Here is a 20,554-nt window from a genome sequence, read left to right as displayed (position 1 = left end):
CAGCTGGGGATTGGCAGCATGCAGTATGCTTTGGCCAGTTCCTCTCCCTGCCCTGATACACCACTGTACTGGGGCTGGCTGCCCAGTGACAGGCCTAGGAGCTGGTTATGCTGGGTCCATGTCCACTGGGGACTCCTCTAGATCTGGACAGCCCACAGTGGCAAGCTGTGACTGCTTTTCACTCCCTTTGCCTCACCTGCATATACAAATTGTGCAGATCGGGACAGAGAAACAGATACTGTAAAAATGGTGGCCCTGGCTCCCATGGCTCCCCAGCAGAGGATGTTGATTTCATTCCCTGCGAGCTTGAGTCAACTGACCTGGGCTCTGAGACTTGGTGCCGTGGGGCTTTTATTGCAATGTAGATGTGCCCAAAGTTATAGACTCAAAGAGCTCAATTTAGCTTAGCAAAGAGAAGATTATGGGGTGATTTCATAGAATCATAGAATATAAGGGTTGGAAGGGACCCCAGAAGGTCATCTAGTCCAACCCCCTGCTCGAAGCAGGACCAATTCCCAGTTAAATCATCAAATTTGATTACAGATTTGATTACAATCTGTAAATATCTACCTGAGGAACAAATGTTTAATAATGGGCTCTTCAATCCAGTGTAAGTGGGGGTATGGTCCCACTATTGTGGGGAACATTCCTGGCTTATACACTACCCTAGTGGAATTGGCTAGCAAAAGAATCTGCGTTCTCACTCCCACTCCTTTCACCCAGAGACCTGCCTGACCTTCCCTTCCTCTCTCCTGTATAACCCCGACAAGGCTGGGCCCAGGATTTCAGGGGGGCTCGAGCCTCCTCTGTCGTGGTCACTTAGGACAGGGGCTAGGGTGTCCACTGATCATTGCATATAGTTCAAGGCAAATACAATTTATTAAAAGAGCAACCAATTAAAAAAAAACAGGAAAAAATGGGACAGGTTAAAGGAAAACACATAACCCCGCTCTGTGGGCACGGGGAAACAGCCGTCTCCGGAATGCCGGAGCAGTTCACTGTCTGTTCCTCACACGGCCCAGGCCACCTTCCCAAGCCCTGGCTGTGCTGCAGGGATGCTGCGGGTCGGACACTTGCTCTAGCGGTGGCCACACACCTTCAGGCTCTAGGATGCAGGACCCTTCTTCCCAGCATCAGCCCCCCTGTCAGGGTTATGATCCCCCCCACCAAGTCTGGCCTGCAGGGCCTCTTGCCTGGTTGCGTCTCCCTGCACTGGGCCTGCTGCCCAGGGTCCCCCTTGCTCTCCCCAGCTGCTCACGGCACCCGGCTCCGGACTGCTCCAGCCCCAGCTCCACCACTCTGCATCAGCACTGCTGCTGCTCTGCCTCCAGCTCCCTGGGCTGCTCCTCTGGCCCCTCTGGCCCTGGCGGGTGCAGCCCAGCTCCCCAGCTCGGCTCAGGCCCCTGCTCTCCCCTTGCTCGACCCCGCTCCGGCCCAGGCAGCTGCCACATGGAGGACTGGACCCCCTGGCCTCCTGACTCCCTCATTAACCTGCCTGCCCTGTCAATCAGGCTGAGCTGGCGCATTGGCCTCTCCCCATTCCCCCTGAGGACCGTCAATCTCAGGCTCCTGATTTCTCATTGGCCCTTTTCCTTTCTTTTGTTAGTGGGAGGTGGCCAACCAAAAAACCCCACTAAGTAAGGGGCCAACAGTCCCCTCATACTAGCATGCTAAGAAAAAGAAGTTGGAAGACTTTGTTTAACAGCATCACCTCATGATGCGTATCACAACCCAGGAAAGGATTTACTCACCTCCGAGGTGCATATGAGAGATGTAGGAATTGTGCGTCTTTTCATCGTGTTCACATGGGTTAGAAATGAAGACTCACTGTGAACAAAGGGGAGAATCAGGATGAGAGACTAGTGTCCAGTGTGACCGCAGAGCCATATTTGCCCTGGGAAACTGAATACTGGGATCTAAATGATTATAGACCACTACAGCCAAAGAAATGCCTCTCCATAACACAGGCGTGATGATGGGGATAGGAAATGGAAATTTGAAACATCTCCAGATATTAAGTAGTCTTGTGTTTATTTTTGGCCAATGAGATACTCATTTTTTGGGGGGGGGGGGAATTGCGTTCTGTAACTATTCCAGGAAAACAAGGATGAAGAGAGAGCACAGCACTCTGAAGACGAGCAGGAAAAGTGCAAGGAAAAGATGGGGAAGAAAACTTTGGCAGATGTAATTCAAGAAATGAAAACTTTCCTGTGGAATTCAGAGAAGAAAGAATGTATGGGAAGAACAGCTCAGAGCTGGGGTACGTTAAATGGCTGAATTTCTTTCTTTCTTTCTTTCTTTCTTTCTTTCTTTCTTTCTTTCTTTCTTTCTTTCTTTCTTTCTTTCTTTCTTTCCTTGACTGTGAATTTCCCTGCTATGGCATAGCAGAGCACATGTAATCTAAATCCTGGACCCATACACATATATCTAACAGGTGGCTCAGTAAAGAACTGTAAAATGCTAGCCGTGAATGTGCCCGTAGAACATACAGCCATGGGGAAGCTACCCCTGTTTTTACTCCTGTGGTAGACATATTATGCTGACATTACGGCTGCACGTTTGCCATGGTGGTAAAAATGTCACAGATACTGTGATTTTCTGCTGATCCGTGACTTTTCTGTGTGTCTGGGGTTTTAATAAAGCAGAGTTTCCCAAATGGTGGGCCGTGACCCACCCGTGGGTGGCAGGAAGGTTCTAAGTGAATTGCAGGTCTGGTGCAGAGGGGAGACCTCCAGTGGGAGGGGAGTTGGAGAGCAGGCCCACCCTGCACCGATTCACCCCACAATGGCGGCTCCTATCCCGTGGGACTGGGCCCAACTCTCCACTGGATGTTGTGGCCTGGTGCCCGGGGTTGCAGTGCCCAGGGTTGCCCGGGGTTGCACTCAGGTTTGGCCTGGCTGCCAGCAAAATATGATTGAGAGGCGCTGCAAGCCCTCCTCAGTGGGCTGGGATTTTTGCAGTGGCGGAGCAGAGGGTGCTGCTACAGATTGTCGGTGCCACCCTGGCAGGGCAAGAAGGAGGAGGCAGCGGAAGAAGGATTTGTGTATATTATTGTTAAAGAGGCATAGCTGAATTTTCATACCCAGGACTTACACACCAATTCCCCCTAACTCAGCAGTTTTAGTAAATTTCCCATGACTGCTCCATGATTTTTGATTAAAAAATGCCGTGACAAATCTGCAGCCCTAGTGACCATACAGTGGGGTTAAGGTAAATCTAGGACTCATAACAGAGCACACGTGCTGCAGGAGATGTCTGAGGCTGAGTGATTTTATTTGGAGTGAACCAAAGATCTGCCCTGCAATACCCATGCATCCCCGGGGACGTCAATGCGTCTCCTTCTGAGCTTACACTGGTGTAAGTCAAGTGTAACGCCGATGAAGTTAATAGAATTACAGTGTTACACTGATCTAAAAGGCAGTGTAAATGAGATCCGAATCAGGTACGGATGAGTTACACTGGTGTAACTGAAGCAGGATTTGGCCCTGCACGTGCTCTGTGGCCTGAGCTTCTGTTTCAGCCCCATACTCCCTTCCTTTCATGTGGCAAATTGAGACCAACACAGTTTGGTGCAGCTTTAAGGCCAATCGCTGCTGTCAGTTAAACAGGTCCTGGGCAGCAGAGTTTGACCTTTGTGTTTTAATAGCAATTTCCCATACTAGCATTAAAAACACAAAGAATTAGACAAGAAATAAATCCCCAGTGGCGTCGGTGAGTGGATAGGAATGAATTTTTAATTCATTATTCACATCATGGATTCCCCTGGTAACTGGGAGAGCCATTGTACTGAATTAGGCAACCATGCATTTAGATCAGAGCTCCACTCTCTCTGGAGCTAGCCTCTCCAGATCAGCGCTGATGGGGGTGGGGATGTGTGTGTGTGTGTGTGATGTTTGCCGCACTTCCATGTAGCTTCATTCTGGCTTAAGAACACTGCTCCTTCTCCCCCCGGAGGGAGGCGAAGGGCTGCACACTTAGATGGCACGCACCCTGATCATGGTTGAACACCACTTGGGTTTGTAAGTGCACCACTGACCAGTGACGGGTCTAACTGGCCATTTGCACATTCTGTTCACAGTGACAGAGTACGCAATTTAGGTGAAATAAGGGGACATGTAGGGCTTTTCTGATGAGCATGTCATTCTCACGAACGACTGGATCAGCTCCTTGTGCATCTTTGTGGCTTAGCGTGTAAAATGGTGCCCAGATATCCCAGGGAAGGGTGATCCTGGATTAGAATAGATCAATATGCAGACTGTGGAGTCCTTCGGTAGGTGTATTAGTGCCATTGAGAGACCAGACAGGTATCTCTAGATTGGATGGACCTGATTCACCTCACATTTACAGGAGCATAAAAAAAGAGCAACTCCTTTGGCTTTGGTGGCATTATGCCGATGTTTAGCTGATGAAAGCCAGAGGAGACTCCCAAAGTCTCTACTCTCCCAAAGCCGCTTCCTGCCCTGGGCTCAAACCCAAGCAGAGTGAATCAGAATTACACACCAGGGCTCAGATTCTAGCAGCAAAGCCAGCCAGGTGCAAAGTCAAGACCTGATCAACACTTTTCTGCCCATCCCTTTGGATGAGTGGAGGCTGTAGCTAAATAAATCAGCGACATCACTCACATGAGTGAGGGAAGCAGGGTCTGGCTCAAAAGCTAGGATTTTGTTTTGACAGCCTTTTCCATGGCCTTTAAAAATTATACTCTGGGCAAACCATGTGCAACTGGTTAAAAACAGGCAGTGGAAGGTGGTAGGCTGAGAACACCTGCCACTCATCCAGTCCCATAATTATTGCTGCTGCAGCTGCATTCCCATGCTCAATCCTTAGAGCACTCAGATTGCGAGGGACGTTTGTGGTGCTGTTTTCCTATACTTAAACAACTCATTCATGAGCATGAAAATGGTTGGGCCTGAATCTCAAGTTATGAGCACTTTTGCACTGGAGTAAATCAGAGCAAGTAACTCTGACTTTACACCAGCAGAATACGGCCAATCATGTTCTTCGTCAATTTCCAAAGTAGTAAAATGAACCCAGACAATGTGATGCCCGGCACTGCATTCAAGAAGCAAAGGACAGACATTTTGGCGGCACTGAGCATTTGGCAACGGTAATGAGCCGACAAGCCTTGCAACTTGTTTGCTCCTCCTGCCAAGTTTTCAGCATCTCCTGCAAAGTCCACAGTGAGTGGCTTCATCTAAGCCAAGAGACCTGTTGTGGGAAGTCAGCTGAAGCAAGAGAAAACAGGGAGTGATTTACAGAAGCTGCAAAAGCTACCCAGCCAGTGAGCGGAGTGCCAAAGAGTCTGTGGTTAGTCAATTATCGTTATTATAGTGTTGCTGTGACCATGTTGGTCCCAGGATATTAGAGAGACAAGGTGGGTGAGGTAATATCTTTTATGGGCCCACTTCTGTTGGTGAGAGAGACGAGCTTTCAAGTTTACAGAGAGCTCTGGGAAGTGTCACAGCTAAATACAATGTGGAACAGATTGTTTAGGATATGTAGTTAACACATCTTTTAAGGGACCAATCAAGGTGAAGGGGCCCGTTAATACCTCTCCAGTCATGGGGAGGGTGGGAGAGAAGCTGAGGGCGGGGGTTGGTGGGTTATAGATTGCTATAATAAGCTATAAATACAGTGTCTTTGTTCAGTTAATGATTTTTGTGTCTAGCAAAGTTAGGAATTTAAACTCCCAGGCTCATCTTCTGAAGGTGTTGTGCAGGTTTCTTTGAGATCAGATAGAGCGATCGTGCTGAGAAAAGTGTTCAACCACAGGTGATAGGATGTTTTTGTCTTTTATCATTTTCCTGCATGAGTTCCTACAAGAGTGGAACTACAAGAGTTCCTACAAGAGTGTCCCACCTACTTGCTATTGCGGCATTTAGTGCATTGGATGAGGTACACCACACGTTGTGGCTGAGAGGCACGTGTAGGACGCATGGCTCTTGAAAGGTGTGTGTGTGGAGGGGGTGGTTGTTGATTATTGTAACAGTGGAGATATGTCTTCAGATTTTGCATCTGTTGTTCTGGCAGGGTCTGGTGTCGCTTTGAGTTGGTGTGTCCTGGTCTGTGGGGAGCTTGCTTCCGATGATGAACTTGGAGAGGCTGGGAGGGTTATTTGAAGGCCAGAAGAGGGGGTTCAGGAAAGATTTCTTTCAGGATGTGGTCCCCATCAAGTGTGGGTGGTAGTTGTTTAATGATACCTCATATAGATTCTAGTGTGGGGTGGTAGGTGATCGCTAGGGGTGTGCGTTTGGAGGGGGTTTTATTTCCGTATTGAAGCAGGTTCTCTCAAGGTATTTGGGTGGCATTACAGTGTTGTCACATAATACATGTGTTGTTCTGGCCATGCATGGAACCTGGTTTTGTTGTTCCTGTGGCAGATATAAAATCAAGTAAAAATCTCTTCTGTGTTCCACATCCAGACTGTGGATTAACTGAAGCACAGGAGAAACGGTCTTCAAAGCATCTAGAGCTGATTTTACCCAGGTCCCATGTGTGCTGGGACAGGGCTTTATGGGTGGATTTAGCCAGTTCTGTGTAGATACCCAGCCGGGACAGATGCATTGACGGAAGCTGCAAGTTCTTACTGCGTCTCAGTGGGAATTAACTCAAAGCTCCAGTGAGTCTTGGAGCATCAAACACTCACTTTTTGAAAATTTTCAAAACAGTGGTGCTGGCTTCTCCGGTCAAAACCTTTAATTAACAATGCTGGATTGCCTCCCCTTTCCATCATGAATGCACTCGGGGGGTTGAATATATAATAAATGATCCAAATATCTTAAAAACAATGGTTCTAGAACCCAGCCATGCTTAAACTATTCTTGACATTCCCATATTTCTTTTCTCTACCAATACGTTTATTTGGTCCTCAGCCTCCCAGTGCTGTACAACCTTTGGTAACACAAGTGTGCGCACCTACACCCACCCCATTCTCCTGCTCACACGAGCAGGCTGAATAGGTTTTCCCAGAGCTGGGCATTTGAGCGCCTAACAAGGCATCACACTTTTAAAATGAAGGTGCCTCATGATGAACGCTAAATGAGGAATCGGCCGAAGCTTTCATATCCTGCATGAACACCAGCTGAAAGGGAGGGAGTATTCCAGGGCCAGCACGGCTTCCCAGTGCGTACATGACGATGAAGGCGGATGAGCCGATCTTCAAAGAGTCTGTTTTTTTTTTAATAAGCATTCGTCATTCCTGAACAGCAGGCAGCACTGGATGCTTTGCTGGCTGTTGTGCGTTATGGCGAGGATTTGCAAGAGCCCAGGCTAGTTCTGTGGTACTATTCTGCACAGCGTTTGCCAAAGCAAAACTGAATAATAATAAATAATAATAATAAAAACCTAGCAGCACTATGATCCAAATGGGCCAAGTCGGCATGGGAATTGCAGTGGCTGCATGATCAGACGTGCCAGGCAGGGTTAGGACAGCAAGATAAATTGGGAGCATAGGCCTAAAACCATCCCCTCCCGTGGAAGAGCCTGCGGGTAGAGGGGAGGGAGAGGGCCGGCAGCCGCTTGGCTTCAGCTCTGACGCACTCCACTGATGTCAGTGCAGTCACCTGGGTCGCGCAGCCAGGTAACTGGGAGGAGAATCAGGCTCACAGGAGTACACCATTGACGGTGGTGGAGTGACTGGATACGCCCCGTGTAACCAAGAGCAGAATCTGGCCTGTGGCGTTCCTTGGCACTGCCCCCTTTGGAGAGGAGGTCATGAGAAGGTGCCATGGCTCCCTACCAGCATGGCTGTGCTGAGAGCTTGTTGGGGACATCTTGAGGTACCTGGTGACTCACTGGGCCCCCTCCTGCCTGATGACACAGCTCCCATCAGCCCCTCTCTCAGCAGCCATGCAGTAGGTACCACACAGAGGTCCGTCCCTCGCTCCCACCCCCAGCCCCTGCAGCTTCCTGGCCCACCCACCCAGGATTTCTGTGATTTTACTCCTCTCCGGCGCAGAGGGACCTTGACCGGTGGCTGCTGAACAGCTATGTCCTCTCCAGGGGGTTAGTTCTTTGTCTCTGCAGCACTCCCAGAAAGAAAACCAGGAATTCTGTTCAGGTCTCCCCATGGCTGGAGCCTGCTCTCTGTCCCAGAACCCAGAGCTTAAGCACAGCTTCCTCCACGAGGGCCCTGAATTCCACAGAAGTTCCCCCAACCTCAGCTCCCCTGTAGACCCCCCACCTCGGCTCCCCTGTAGGCCCCTCACTGAGCTCCCCACCTCAGCTCCCCTGTAGCCCCCCTACCAAGCTTCCCTGTAGCCCCCTGAGCTCCCCTGTAGCCCCCCTGCACTGTAGCCCCACTGCTGAGCTCCTGTTCGGTCCTCTGTTGAATTTGCCTTTTCACTTAGTTCCCATCATTAACAATTCCACCAAACATAAACACCTAGAGAATGCAGAGGTGAAAGTGCACATCTGTGTTCTCATGGCTTGTTCTGCAAGCAGAATCATGGCTCCCCTGGGAAATGGTTGTGTTATAGTTTCACTTTATTTTCTGAACCACTGGTTTTTATTCATAGGCTTTATTCTCCCGAGACAACCCCAACCGTCAGTCTGGTCCTGGAAAAAAAAAACAACTGTTCTCTGGACACTGGGCTTGTGAAATAGCCAAGTGTAAAGTGTATTGCGGAGCAGCTGCATTTCAAGTCAATGTTATTTGCATTGTTCCCTGGCCATTCGGTTCCTGATGTCGAACAGCTGATGGTGGGATTTGTGGGGATGGGTAGGGAGGCAATTTTCCTATCTGTGGAGTTTTCCTAAGGAATTCAAAAATGTGTTAGAGGCTGCCTATTCATTGCCTCTTCTTGTCTATGACATCAGCTTTGCTATTCAGAGAGGGTTTGAAGCTGCTGTGGGTGGGATCTGGGTTCAGTTTGATCCAGTTTAGGAATGTGGATATGTAGATCCTGTTTAGACCCATCTCTGACTGTGATGGGCCAAGCCATGAATTAGATGGATATAGCTCATAATCCGAACTTTCCCTGCACCCGGAAGCATTCAGATCCATGGTTTGTGTGGGCCAGTTGCAGATAGTGGCTGGCTGGGAAGTACAGTCTGATCCAAACTTTCCCAAAGTTTGAGGGTGTTTGGGTTGGGAAAGTCACTTCTCTAATGAAAGACTCCCGTCAGAGTTAGCAAATACCAGACGTGAAGAAGGGTGATTGGGCCTGCTCTTTGTGAGGGTGGAAGGGCTAGCAACTGCGCTAACAGAGACATGTCCTCTGTGTCTTGCAGGCTTGATCTTATTATTTTACCTCATTTTGTACACGTTTCTGGCTGGGATGTTCTCCTTTTGTATGTACGGGTTGCTGCTTGCTCTGAGCCCCTACACGCCTACGTACAGGGACAGAGTCTCGCCGCCAGGTAAGCCCTTCAGCTCAGCCATTCCCTGACTTCCCTCTGAGCCCCATGCTGGCCTACGACTGTAGGAACGGTCTCGGTAGTCACCTACACAGAAGTTCTGTCTTTGCGGCTCCTGGAAGTACATTAGTTAGGTAGCTGCCATTCCATTTCCTCAACGGAGAAATCTAACGTGAGATTCCGCAGACCAGATTAAAACTACCCATTTCTTGTCATGCCTGGAGCAGCCTTTTCAAAGGTAAGGAGCATCGAGAAGAACCTGCCGGAGTAATATGTGTTAACGTGGAAGGATGCAGCCAAAGAGACAGCGGTTGTTTCCCTGAGAACTTGCGGAATGTTAATTTTCCACAGTGGGCCAGATTCTTGGCTGGCGTAAAGCAAGGCAGTGGCGCTGCATGCATTTGCACCAGCTGAAGATCTGGCCCAGTGTGTTTCAATGGGACTCTGGCCTCTCCTGGTAGAAGCTGAGGATTCACATCCATTTCTAGGAGCTCAGTAAAATGATCAGTAATTTACATTGTAAGTTCTGGAGGCAGGAAGTGTACTTACACTTATTGTATGTTTGCACAATGTCAAGCCCACAGTCAGCAACCAGTAACTATGATTATTATAATCAATTATGATACAGAATATATATGCTGTTTTTTCATCTTTTTTTCTTTTTTGATGAAATGTAAGCACTGTTTAAATCATTTTTTAAAATATATTTTTCCTGCTTGTCTGTTTCCATCTGAAACACCAGGTGTCCTCACTTTCCCCTTGCCTTGCTAAGATCTAATGGTGACCACGAACAGGCATGTCCTAAAAGGCCTGATTCTCCTCTCACATTTGCTGTGGTAAATCAGAAGGCACCCCCTTGAGTCAAAGGAGTTACACTGGTGTAAAACTAATGAGAGGAAAATCAGCCTCTTCGTCTTAAACCCTCCCCATGAAATCAGGTGGAAGCTTAAATTCATTTGCTAACTCACAAGGCAGCACCCTAATTGTTTATGTACTTCTACCACACCTAGCACAACAGGACAGAACCTAGTTGTGGCCCTGCGATGAGATTCACTCATCACTGCAGCGCCTCCTGGTGGCTGTCCCAGGGATTAGCTCTTCTAGCCAGTGCGCCCTGTTCTGGTGGTGTCTCACTGCCATCACTTCTGCTCCAGGGCTCACATAGCTCCAGGGCCCACATCACTCCCAGGACCGCAGCATCTTCTTCATGATACAGCCCTCCAGCCATGTCACAATCTGTTCTCCCCCTTCTGGGGGAACTGCAGTCCACTGTCCAGCCACTTCCCTCAGTGGCAACTGGAGCCAATTGTCTGGCCACTTCCTCAGTGGCGAGGGGTGGGGGGGACCTGGGCTTGCCCGCTACGCCAAGTCCCAGCCCAGGGACCTAGTAGACGGCCTCCACTTGCTGTGTCCCCTCCGACTCCTTAGTTCATTTCCCTGGACCTCTTCCCCGCGGCTCCCAGCACCCTCTTCACCCTTGCCCCAAGGCCTCAGCCTGCGAATCCCTGCAGCTGACCAGGAGCTGTCTTTAGCTCCCTCTGGATGCTGCTAGCAGCACTGCTCTGTCCAGTCTGCTAGTTTTCTTCTGCAAGGCAGCCAGTTTTCCCTCCTCAAGCACCAGGGAGCAACTTCTTATATGGACCTGCCTTGCCCTGATTGGCTGCTCCTTGCAGCCTCTCTAGGGCCCTCTCTAATTGGCTGCCTCCTGCACAGCCTACATAGGGCTCTGTTAACCCCTTATGAGCCAGTGTTGGGCAGATGCCCCATCACAGGCCCTTAGGTGCTACCACAATATAAATGCTAAATAAATAAGGCTCCATGTTTGTCACAGATTCTGTGACTTTCTGTGACCTCCATGACTTCTGCAGCGGCCAGTGCGGCTGGCCAGGGGGCTGCTGAGCAGCTCAGGCAGCCCCTGGGCCAGGCACACCGCCTGCTGCTGGAGCAGTCTGGGGCCCCCCCACCTCACCCCACCCAGAAGCAGGAGTTTGGGTGTGTGGGGGTCTCAGGACTGGAGCTTGGGGTACAGGGCGGTGCTTACCTGGGGGGGGCTCCCTGGAAGAGCAACAGCAACTCCCCTCCCTCAGCTCCTAGCTCCACCCACTGCCTCCGCCCACAGACACCGCCCCCGCAGCTCCCATTGGCTGTGGTTCCCAGCCAATGGGAGCTGGAGAACTGGGGCTTGGGGTGGAGCGGAGGCAGCACATGGAGCTAGGAGCTGCGGTTGCTGCTTCCCAGGAGCCAGGTAGGGAGAGGGAGCCTGCCCCAGCCCCCCCAACCTCCCCCCCAAGCACCCATGGTGCCCCCTTGGGCCACATCTCGCCTGCCCCCGAGCACCCGTGGCGACCCCCCAGGACCTGTGGCGTTGACCCCCTTTTAGTCAGGGGCATATAGTAAAAGTCATGGACTGGTCACGGACCATGAATTTTTGTTTACTGCCCGTGACATGTCCGTAACTTTCACTAAAAATACCCATGACTAAAACGTAGTCTTATAAGTAAATAATGAAATAATGCAACGTTAAATAATAAATATTGATCTGAATTACCCAAATTAACCCCTTGGACATACATACTTGAGCCAACAGAATCTCCATGACTGGTTAATACAACAAGGGTCTTTTTTATTTACCAGGAGTAATGATTAGACCATACTTACATGGATTTAACATTGCCTTCAGTGTCTCCGAACCCAGCACATGGATGCCTTATGTGAACAGCATGCATGACTTCCTACAAGGTAAACTGGTTGGAGCTTTAAGGAAAGCACAGTCTTTATATAACTTTGTTCTAGTAGCTTTTATGTTACCTTTTATAAACAGTAAAAAGCCCTCCAGACACTGGGCAACATGAATGAGGTGGTGCCCAACCCACACATCACGTAACCTAAACTGGTGTCGATCGCTCAGTGACATTTGCAAAAGAGCTGATGTCATAAAGGCTCTAGGAGATGACAATGAGCATGTCCAAGTCTGGGCAGAGCCACACAGGAAATGCGGGGGGGGGGGGGGGGACACATGCCCCTTTCTAATGATTTCTCCTGCAACATCCTGCAATGCACTTCGGCAGCTTCCTCGGAGTGAAATGAACCTGGCCGTTCACTCCTCTTACTCCCGGCTTTTTCTTTCACTTCCAAGTTTTCAGTGTTGCTTTTCACTCCTGCCATGGCATCCTGCTAACAATGCGCAGGCCTCGTCTCCCTGCAGATGGCCCCCCCCATCGACAAAACAAACTGCAAGAAAACAAACCACGCGGGACCCCCAGAAGGATGGGAGAATAGGACAGGGAAAGGCTTGCCAGCATCACAAGCCTGCAGTTAGGAAGACCTTGACTCTGCTCCTTAGTAGACTGCAGAGCAGTAAGTCCAGCCCCTTTGCTTTCAGTTGTCATTGCAATAAATATGAATGTAGTCTGAAGAAAAGGTGAAGCACAAACTAAGCCATAAAAACCTATGTTCCTACTTCTGTCTGTGAGGTTTCCATACATGGAAATACTCTGCTGAACTGAGTATTAAACCTTGTCTTTTGGGAAGGGATTTTCCAGCTCCCTCTGGTGCCTTTGACAATTGCAGCCTTGATATTTGGCTAGATCGTGACAGTGCGAAAAGCATTAACCAGCAGCTCTTGGTTCACCTTAGCTTATGATGACAACATTCAAGAGGAAAAGAACATTGAGTGCCCAGCAGGCCAGTACTTTGTTCAAGACGGAGCGGAAAGCGAGGAGAAGAAAGCCTGCCAGTTCAAGCGATCACAATTGCAGAACTGTTCTGGGATTGAGGATCCCACGTTTGGCTACTCTAAAGGCCAGCCATGCATCTTGCTGAAGATGAACCGGGTACAAAAAAATCCATTAATTTTAATTCCCTCTTTGGGCAGTACTATAAATTAATTATTACGCTGGGTTTGAAACTAGGCCAATTCTCTGAGCTAGTAAAATCAGCTCTAAAATCAGTTCCCCATATCAGGTGGAAAACAGCAGCTCCATTCCCAGGCGGGTACATTCTGTCAAAGAAAATTTGCAAAGCCCCCTGTACCTTGATTTGGTCAAGAAATAGGCTACAGGAAAGTAATTCTTTGCCGGGATTTCTTTCTGGGTATTAAGTTATTTTCTGAGGTCATGACCCACACGATGCTCTCTTTATAACTGTGCATTTTTAAAGAACAGTCATAATCGGAAATCTGCAAATACAATAGAATCAAAGGGTATGTTGCTGGCAAAATAAATGTCAAGATAATTCATCAGCTGCTTGGAAAAGCTTTTGAAGAACTAAGGGTTGGCCTTTTGATTGTGATCAGTGTAGTAATTGTCAATACGTATGCTTCTATTTGTCTATCAAGCAGGGGTCAAGCAGCCATTTGAGGAAACAGCAAAAATTGGTTGCCTAGTAGACCTGGCTCTTTTTTTAAAGGGTGAACATCATACTGGAAAACTTTCAGAAATTTTTAAAGTGATGTCTTTTGGGGGTGGAGGCCCTTCATGCAGATTTCATTGTATAGCCTCAACTTGAAGGGGCAGAGAGTCTATTGGTCTTCTCCATTCCTGAGTTCTGGGGGCTCAGGCCCATAGGGAGGACAAGTAGGCATGTGCACCCCCTTTGGGGTGAATGACATAATGCGCTGATGGCAGAAAATGCCTCCAAGATAACTTGCATTCATATGCAATATGATCAGATACATAAGCTTAAGATGGAGAGAGAGAAACCTCTGGAGTGGGCAGGTGATATTGGTTGGATATCACAGGCCAGGCTTCGCATCTCATAGAAGCATGAATGACTTTTCTTTTTGTAGATCATAGGCTATCGACCTGGCTACGGGACACCTGTGAGCGTGAACTGTGCCATTCAGGTAATTCTTTCACGAATGTCCAGTGTTATTTGCAGAAAGAGACTTACCCCCTCACCCCCGCAGTCCCGCTTGGTGATGAATTGCAATGGAGTTACACCTGGGATGACTTTGGCCCAAAATGTTTCACCAGCCCCAGCATTAAGAACATTGTGAGGGCTGCAGGTTTGTAAAGTTCTGTGAAGGTGGACAGTGCTAAGTATTATCCTGCAGCTCTCCATTTGGGGCCAAACACCTCGTGGGGAATGCTGAGCCCTTCCAGCTTCCAGTGATGCCACTAACAGAGGGTGCTCAGCTGCGCCCTGCCTAGGAGCAGGTCCGTAGACAGAGAGGGACTGAGACTGCCCCCTCTCTGTCCATGACCCAGCACTCAGGGCCTGGGTAAGACTACCACTGGCTTCAGTGGGAGTTAGACCAGGCCCTTAGCTAGTAATGATGAGGCAGTGAAGCATAGAGACTGATTTATAGGAGGCAAACATGACCTTTGTCCTGCTCGTTATGCGCACTTGTTCTCTGATCATTCCAGCAGCAGCTGGTTCTATCAGTAAACGTGCTCTGTATAAATAGGTGACAAAATACCTAGTCCTTTTGTGCTGGGGCTCTCCAGAGGTGCCCGCCAAAGCCCCATTGTGTTGTTGATCTGAGGGGAGCTGTACTGTACTGCCCTCATACTACACACCTGCCTATTTTTAATCACAGAAAGGCGATGAAAGTGCTCTTAAATCAGTGGACTTCTATCCAGGCAATGGAACATTTGATCTCATGTACTATCCCTACTATGGCAAGCTCACTCACGTAAGTAGAAACTTGGCGGCTAATACTCTATTGGCTTCCCTTTAATCTCTCCTCAGAGAAAGAGTGGGGCGGGAGTGGTTGTTTGTAAAATGCACCTATTTGGAAAGCACAACCCAGTAGGGAGGCACTGTGAACTAGTAGTCAGTGGGGTGGGGGCTGGCAATTAGGACTCCTGTGTTGTATTTCTGGCTCTGACACTGACTCGCTGTGTGATCACCGTGTGTGCCTCATTTTCCCCATCTGTAAAATGGGCATGATATTCAATGATATTCAGTCATATTCAATGTGCTGACAGCAGTAGTACCATAGGTTGACATTTTCCAAAGTGGACACTGATTTGGGATGGCTTGGCATTAGGGTGCCCAACTTGGAATGTGTACGGGCCTGTTCCTTAGTGGTGACCAACATGCTCAAGTTGGGCAGACAAAAATTGAGCTACCCCAAATCAGTGACCACTTTTGAAAAGGTCAGCCCTAGTTTTTAATGGGCCTATTTACATCTGGAGTACTTTGTCCCGTTCTGGGCACCACATTTCAGGAAAGATGTGAACAAATTGGAGAAAGTCCAGAGCAACAAATGATTAAAGGTCTAGGAAACATGATCTATGAGGGAAGATTGAAAAAAGTGGGTTTGTTTAGTCTGGAGAAGTGAAGACTGAGAGGGACATGATAACAGTTTTCAAGTACATAAAAGGTGGTTACAAGGAGGGAGGTGAAAAATTGTTCTCCTTAACCTCTGAGGATAGGACAAGAAGCAATGGGCTTAAATTGCAGCAAGGGAGGTTTAGGTTGAACATTAGCAAAGGCTTCCTGTTAGGGTGGTTAAGCACTGGAACAAATTGCTGAGGGAGGTTGTGGAATCTCCATCATTGGAGGCTTTTAAGAATAGGTTAGACAAACACCTGATAGGAATGGGCTAATTATTACTTAATCCTGGCTTGAGTGCAGGGGACTGGACTAGATGACTTAGTGAGATCCCTTCCAGTCCTACACGTCTATGATTCTATTTGCAGGATTGGGCGCAGGGCGGTTTAGGTGAGCAGAATGCATTCAAAATAAGAGTTCAGACAGAGAGAGGTAGGGTCAACAAAATTCCCATTGTGAAAACAGATGGAATGTAGGTGAGGGCAAATAACAGCTCCCTTGTGAAACGTGAGCTGCATGCCCCGACCTTGGTTTCCCAGGAGCATGTACATTGGGCATACAAGGAGCATGACTATTTTTCTTTATTATTATTGCAGACAAAGGAGCAACAATTTAAAGTGGCAGAAAGTAGTTTATAACCTTGTTAGTCTTCCCTACTTATCACGGCTTCTGGCTTGAATAGTAACAAATTGATCCGTGAGGAATATTGTATTAGAGAACTCAAATGTGTCCCCATCCTTTTCAGACATACTGGATCAGATCCTCAGCCTGGTGCAAATCAGCTTCCCTGGTCCTCGTGGAGTCCATAGGGCTAAGCCAATTGGCACCACTGCAGGATCAGGCCCATTTTTCTGAACACTATTCCACGGCCTGTGGCACAGAGTATTTGATGTTTTTCCTACCCTCTCAGCAGTTGTCCGTATCTACTGTCTCTTCTTTTCAGGTCAACTACACCTCCCCCCTGGTGGCTCTGCACTTCACAGATGTGAAGAAGAATGATTTTGTCCCCATTCAGTGCAGACTGAATGGGGAAGGAATTGTGAATGATGTGACTAACGATCGTTTCCTGGGCCGAATCACCTTTACACTCAGCATCAGAATGTAGCCCACGCAAACATTCCCCAGGCACTTCATTTAACTCTTTTTATGGCAATCAGGCGCTTTTTCCACTCCTCCTTTTAAACATAATGTCAGAATATAGCACCTCTTCTGTTAGGGAAACACAAATTGTTTCCGATGTAACTGAGACATTTCTTTATTGGATTTTTTTATATATATAGCTGGAGACAACCGCCATGTAATATAGACTGAGGAGCTACATTTTTAAAATGTAAAGGCCTAACAAATCTTATTGGCAGTGTAGATCCAGTCTTGTAACTACAGGTAGAGGGCCCTGGTAAAACATTTCAATATTGATTTTAAATACCTACAGGACATTTTAATACTATTTTCATAGGGTCACTTCAGGAATGTTCCTTTTGACCTTATATTTCACTTATCATATTTTAAAGTACATTTCCCAGGTAGAAACTACATTAAACAGTAATGTAGGGCACTCCCACAATCTTTGGGGTTACATGTGTAAAACCAATAAAAATCAAGTAAAATGGCCCATCTCAAAATCCCTTGAGCCCAGGAGCTGTGGCACTGCGGGGGCCATGGTGCCTGGGGACATCAGCTCAACTCAGCACAGCAGCATTCGCACTGGTAGCTTCAACCATGTCTTGATACGTGTAAGATACTGGCTGCAATTGGAAAGAGAACGCCATAATATGGAAGAATTGTCATTTATGAATCTTTAGGATGGTTCCCTCCATCACTGAGCTGGGAGGATAAACACCTCCCACCCCTTAATGCACTCCTTCCCCTCTCTCCACACGCCCTTTGAGTCCACCAGACTGAAAGGAGTTTTTCTCTCCTAGCCCCCGCAGCATGTCACACTGGCAGGAAGAGACTCAAGGGTCAAGAAACAAGGGTTTCCCTCCAGCCAGCCCAGAGCTGGGAATTGAAGCTGACTCTCTATATGGCCATGCAGAGTGCAGCTCACTGCCCCCAAACTTTTCAAATCCTTCACCCCTCAGTGTCCAAAAGATCACAGTGATAATGTCCTTAAAAGCCAGAGAGTTGTGGGAGAACATGTGGCCAATTATCTTTATCGGTGAAATTAACAGTGCAATCTCATTCTTAATGTACCGTGTGAAATTTTTGTCCTTTCTGGTGACTGGCCAATTGGTTAACCAGGCATTATCACTTCAGCATTCAGAACTCTCACAATAGTTTTGTTTCACCCACAGCTGTTTAGATCAACCTCACAGAACTCGAAATTGAAATGTTTCTTTCGCTGTGCTCACACCCACTGCTTTACCATTGCAAGAGCACTAGGCTGTGCAGCTTGTTTAGGCGGGATTGCTTGGGAGTACAAGACTGTCAGTGTTGCTTCGTTACTTGAGGATTGATCAAGAGTGTGGGGCTATGACCTTTGGTTTGTTAGTGCAGGGCTTATCATGAGTGCTGTGCCCTACTACTGGTATTTTTAAAGGAAGTTCTGCCCTATACAATTACTGTAACAACAATGGTGGGTGGGTTTCCAATTCATTCACTGATTTCTGTTTGCAACCCCCTTAACCTTAAGTGGGCTAACAGCCTTCGTCCCTTAGTTCTCACCCTGTTTTACTAATCGGGGCTCTCTCTCTTCTGGTAAATCTATAACATACATGACGGAGGAATTTACCATTGGGGTTCTCTCCCCCTCAGCATCCGAGGATATGTACTGATGTATTACAGCGTGACCTACAGATCTGGCTCCTCTCCCCCTTCTGTTTCAACATGATATGAGAGAGAGATTTTGGCTCAGGTAATATGGGACTGTACAGGCAGTAGTGCGCAATGTTTCCCTCGATGCCTGTGATGCTCTAGAAACTGATTCCAAGTCTGTTAGAGCTCTTGCAGAAGCTGGGGAAATTCTTAGCTGAGAGTTTCCAAGTTTGAGAAACACGTGGTCACTTTCTTTTTGAGACAGAGTGTCTTAAAAGAACCTTTGTAACATTACACCCCGCACAGAGGATTGCATCACTTACCCCAGATGTCCTCACAGGAAGATTTCACATGGATTTGAAACCTTCACTGCAGTTGAAGAGGGCTGAATGAGCTCTTCCTGGGATGCACGAGTGCTGCTCCTGGAGACGAGCTAGGAATCATTTTGCAAGCCAGCACAACTGTTCCTACAGGCTACATGGAAGTCATTGGGTTCCTAGATTGGCCAGAAGAGTCACTGCAACAGGGGGTACTTCCTCTCCTCCATCTCCTGCACAGAAGCCTAAGGACTGGGTGTGTGGGCTTCTTACTTGGCTACTACCAGATTGTGTATGCTCTATGCATTTGAGGAAATATTTCTTGGTTCATTATGATCTCCTTCTCACACCAGCAATTGGAGCTTGATTATTGCCAGTGTCTGGTGCTGTGACAATTTACCCATCTGTCCTTTTTCAACCCTTAGTCTTAATATGAAGACTCTATGGCCATCCACATGTCAGCGTGGTTGGAGAACCCACCCTGGGAACAGGACACAGCCTTCACTATGGCCACCTCTACAGTGCAGGCCACCCTTGTTACAGCCATACAACATACTGTGGAGAGTGAGTTTGCACTGTCTCCATTTCACTGGCCCATTTAGAAGTGATTTTTAAAAAACATTAGTACAATCTATGGTATGTGAGGTGAACGGGATCACTCAGCCCATTTCCTTAGGTCCAGATTTTACAGGCTTGAGAGAGTACCTGGAGCAGGCTCGTTCACTCCGGTTACTGAGTTTTGAGCTTTAGAACGGGGCCCTCACCACTACATTTTTTTTTTTTTTAAACACAATAAGTCTCTTGTGGGAGGGGAGTGGGATTTAATCACAATGGGACAAAATCACCCCAGGTGTAATTTCATTAGTTTTCCAGGCAGAAGACAGACCATTGTGTGATAGTAACTTTGACCAAAGTTTTCAAACCTGGGTGTTTAAACATTTAAATCCACATTCGGACATCTAAATATGAGCATCCACAACTCCCAAGACATCAACTGGATTTATGGATGCTCAACACCTCTGAAAAATCAAGGAACTTAGGTGCCTAAATATTTATCCATATAGATATCTAGCTTTAGTACTTACAGGTGAAAAATGGTGGTCTCTCTGCCATCTTCTAAATATGCAGAATTACTTCAATCAATCACTTACATTTAGTGAGGCATCTGTCAATAACACCCAGAAATTTAGGGTAGTTGACAGGTCAGAACAAGACTTTTCAAGACAAGGGTATTAGAAACTTCCCCCAGTATCTGAAGATCAAGCTGTGTTCGCTGTACATCCCAGGCTTTCATGAGTAATAAAGATACAGCAATCAGAATTTTATTGGCAATTGTGTTGATGCGTGAACACTTTTTATAACTGCTGCACGTTTCGTTGCTAAGCTAAAGAGACGGGACTCGGAAGAAGTATAGGGCCCACTCCTGCCAAGTGCTGAGCCCTGCTGATTAACTGATTAACTCCAATAGGAGTTGAAGGGCTCAGAAGTCTAAAGTGCCAGGGCCATAGACAGCATGTACACAGAAGTCTCTTTCATTCATAACCACAGGCTAAAGACCTTTTCTTTATATTAAAAATCTAACAGCATGCTGTCTACAACATCTACTGCTTACCATTATGAGAAAAGCATTTAAATATTGTTACCATCCCTCCTGCTCAGAGTTTTAATAACTCTCCCTCCTTTTAAATTTGGTTATCCACAGATTGTGGAACATGCAACCAAGGGCAGCACAAATGCCACCTGCCTGGCCTCTGCCTCGGTCCTTACCTGAAAGGAGCATGGAGTGAAGGAGAGCAAGAGGTGATTGAGGTTTCACAGCCATTGAAACTCAAGCCACACCAGCCCCT

At 47.6% G+C, this 20,554-nt stretch overlaps 1 protein-coding gene across 1 annotated transcript in view; it reads left to right on the top strand.

Moving 5' to 3' along the window:
- The window catches only part of ATP1B4 (ATPase Na+/K+ transporting family member beta 4), a 31,918-nt gene extending 11,891 nt beyond the window's left edge, over positions 1-20,027 (top strand). Inside the window, exons 3-9 of the mRNA XM_048864146.2 lie at positions 2,098-2,260; positions 9,232-9,360; positions 11,992-12,096; positions 12,994-13,190; positions 14,144-14,200; positions 14,897-14,992; positions 16,580-20,027. Of these exons, the coding sequence (XP_048720103.1) occupies positions 2,098-2,260; positions 9,232-9,360; positions 11,992-12,096; positions 12,994-13,190; positions 14,144-14,200; positions 14,897-14,992; positions 16,580-16,741 (909 nt within the window). The 3' untranslated portion in view covers positions 16,742-20,027. The remainder of the gene's footprint in view (positions 1-2,097; positions 2,261-9,231; positions 9,361-11,991; positions 12,097-12,993; positions 13,191-14,143; positions 14,201-14,896; positions 14,993-16,579) is intronic.
- The last annotated feature ends 527 nt before the right edge of the window (positions 20,028-20,554 follow it).

This window comes from Caretta caretta, chromosome 9, assembly GCF_965140235.1.
Source record: "Caretta caretta isolate rCarCar2 chromosome 9, rCarCar1.hap1, whole genome shotgun sequence".
NCBI classification, from domain to species: Eukaryota; Metazoa; Chordata; order Testudines; family Cheloniidae; genus Caretta; species Caretta caretta.
The sequence above is the reverse complement of the archived record's forward strand: the minus strand, read 5'-3'. Positions and strand labels throughout refer to the sequence as shown.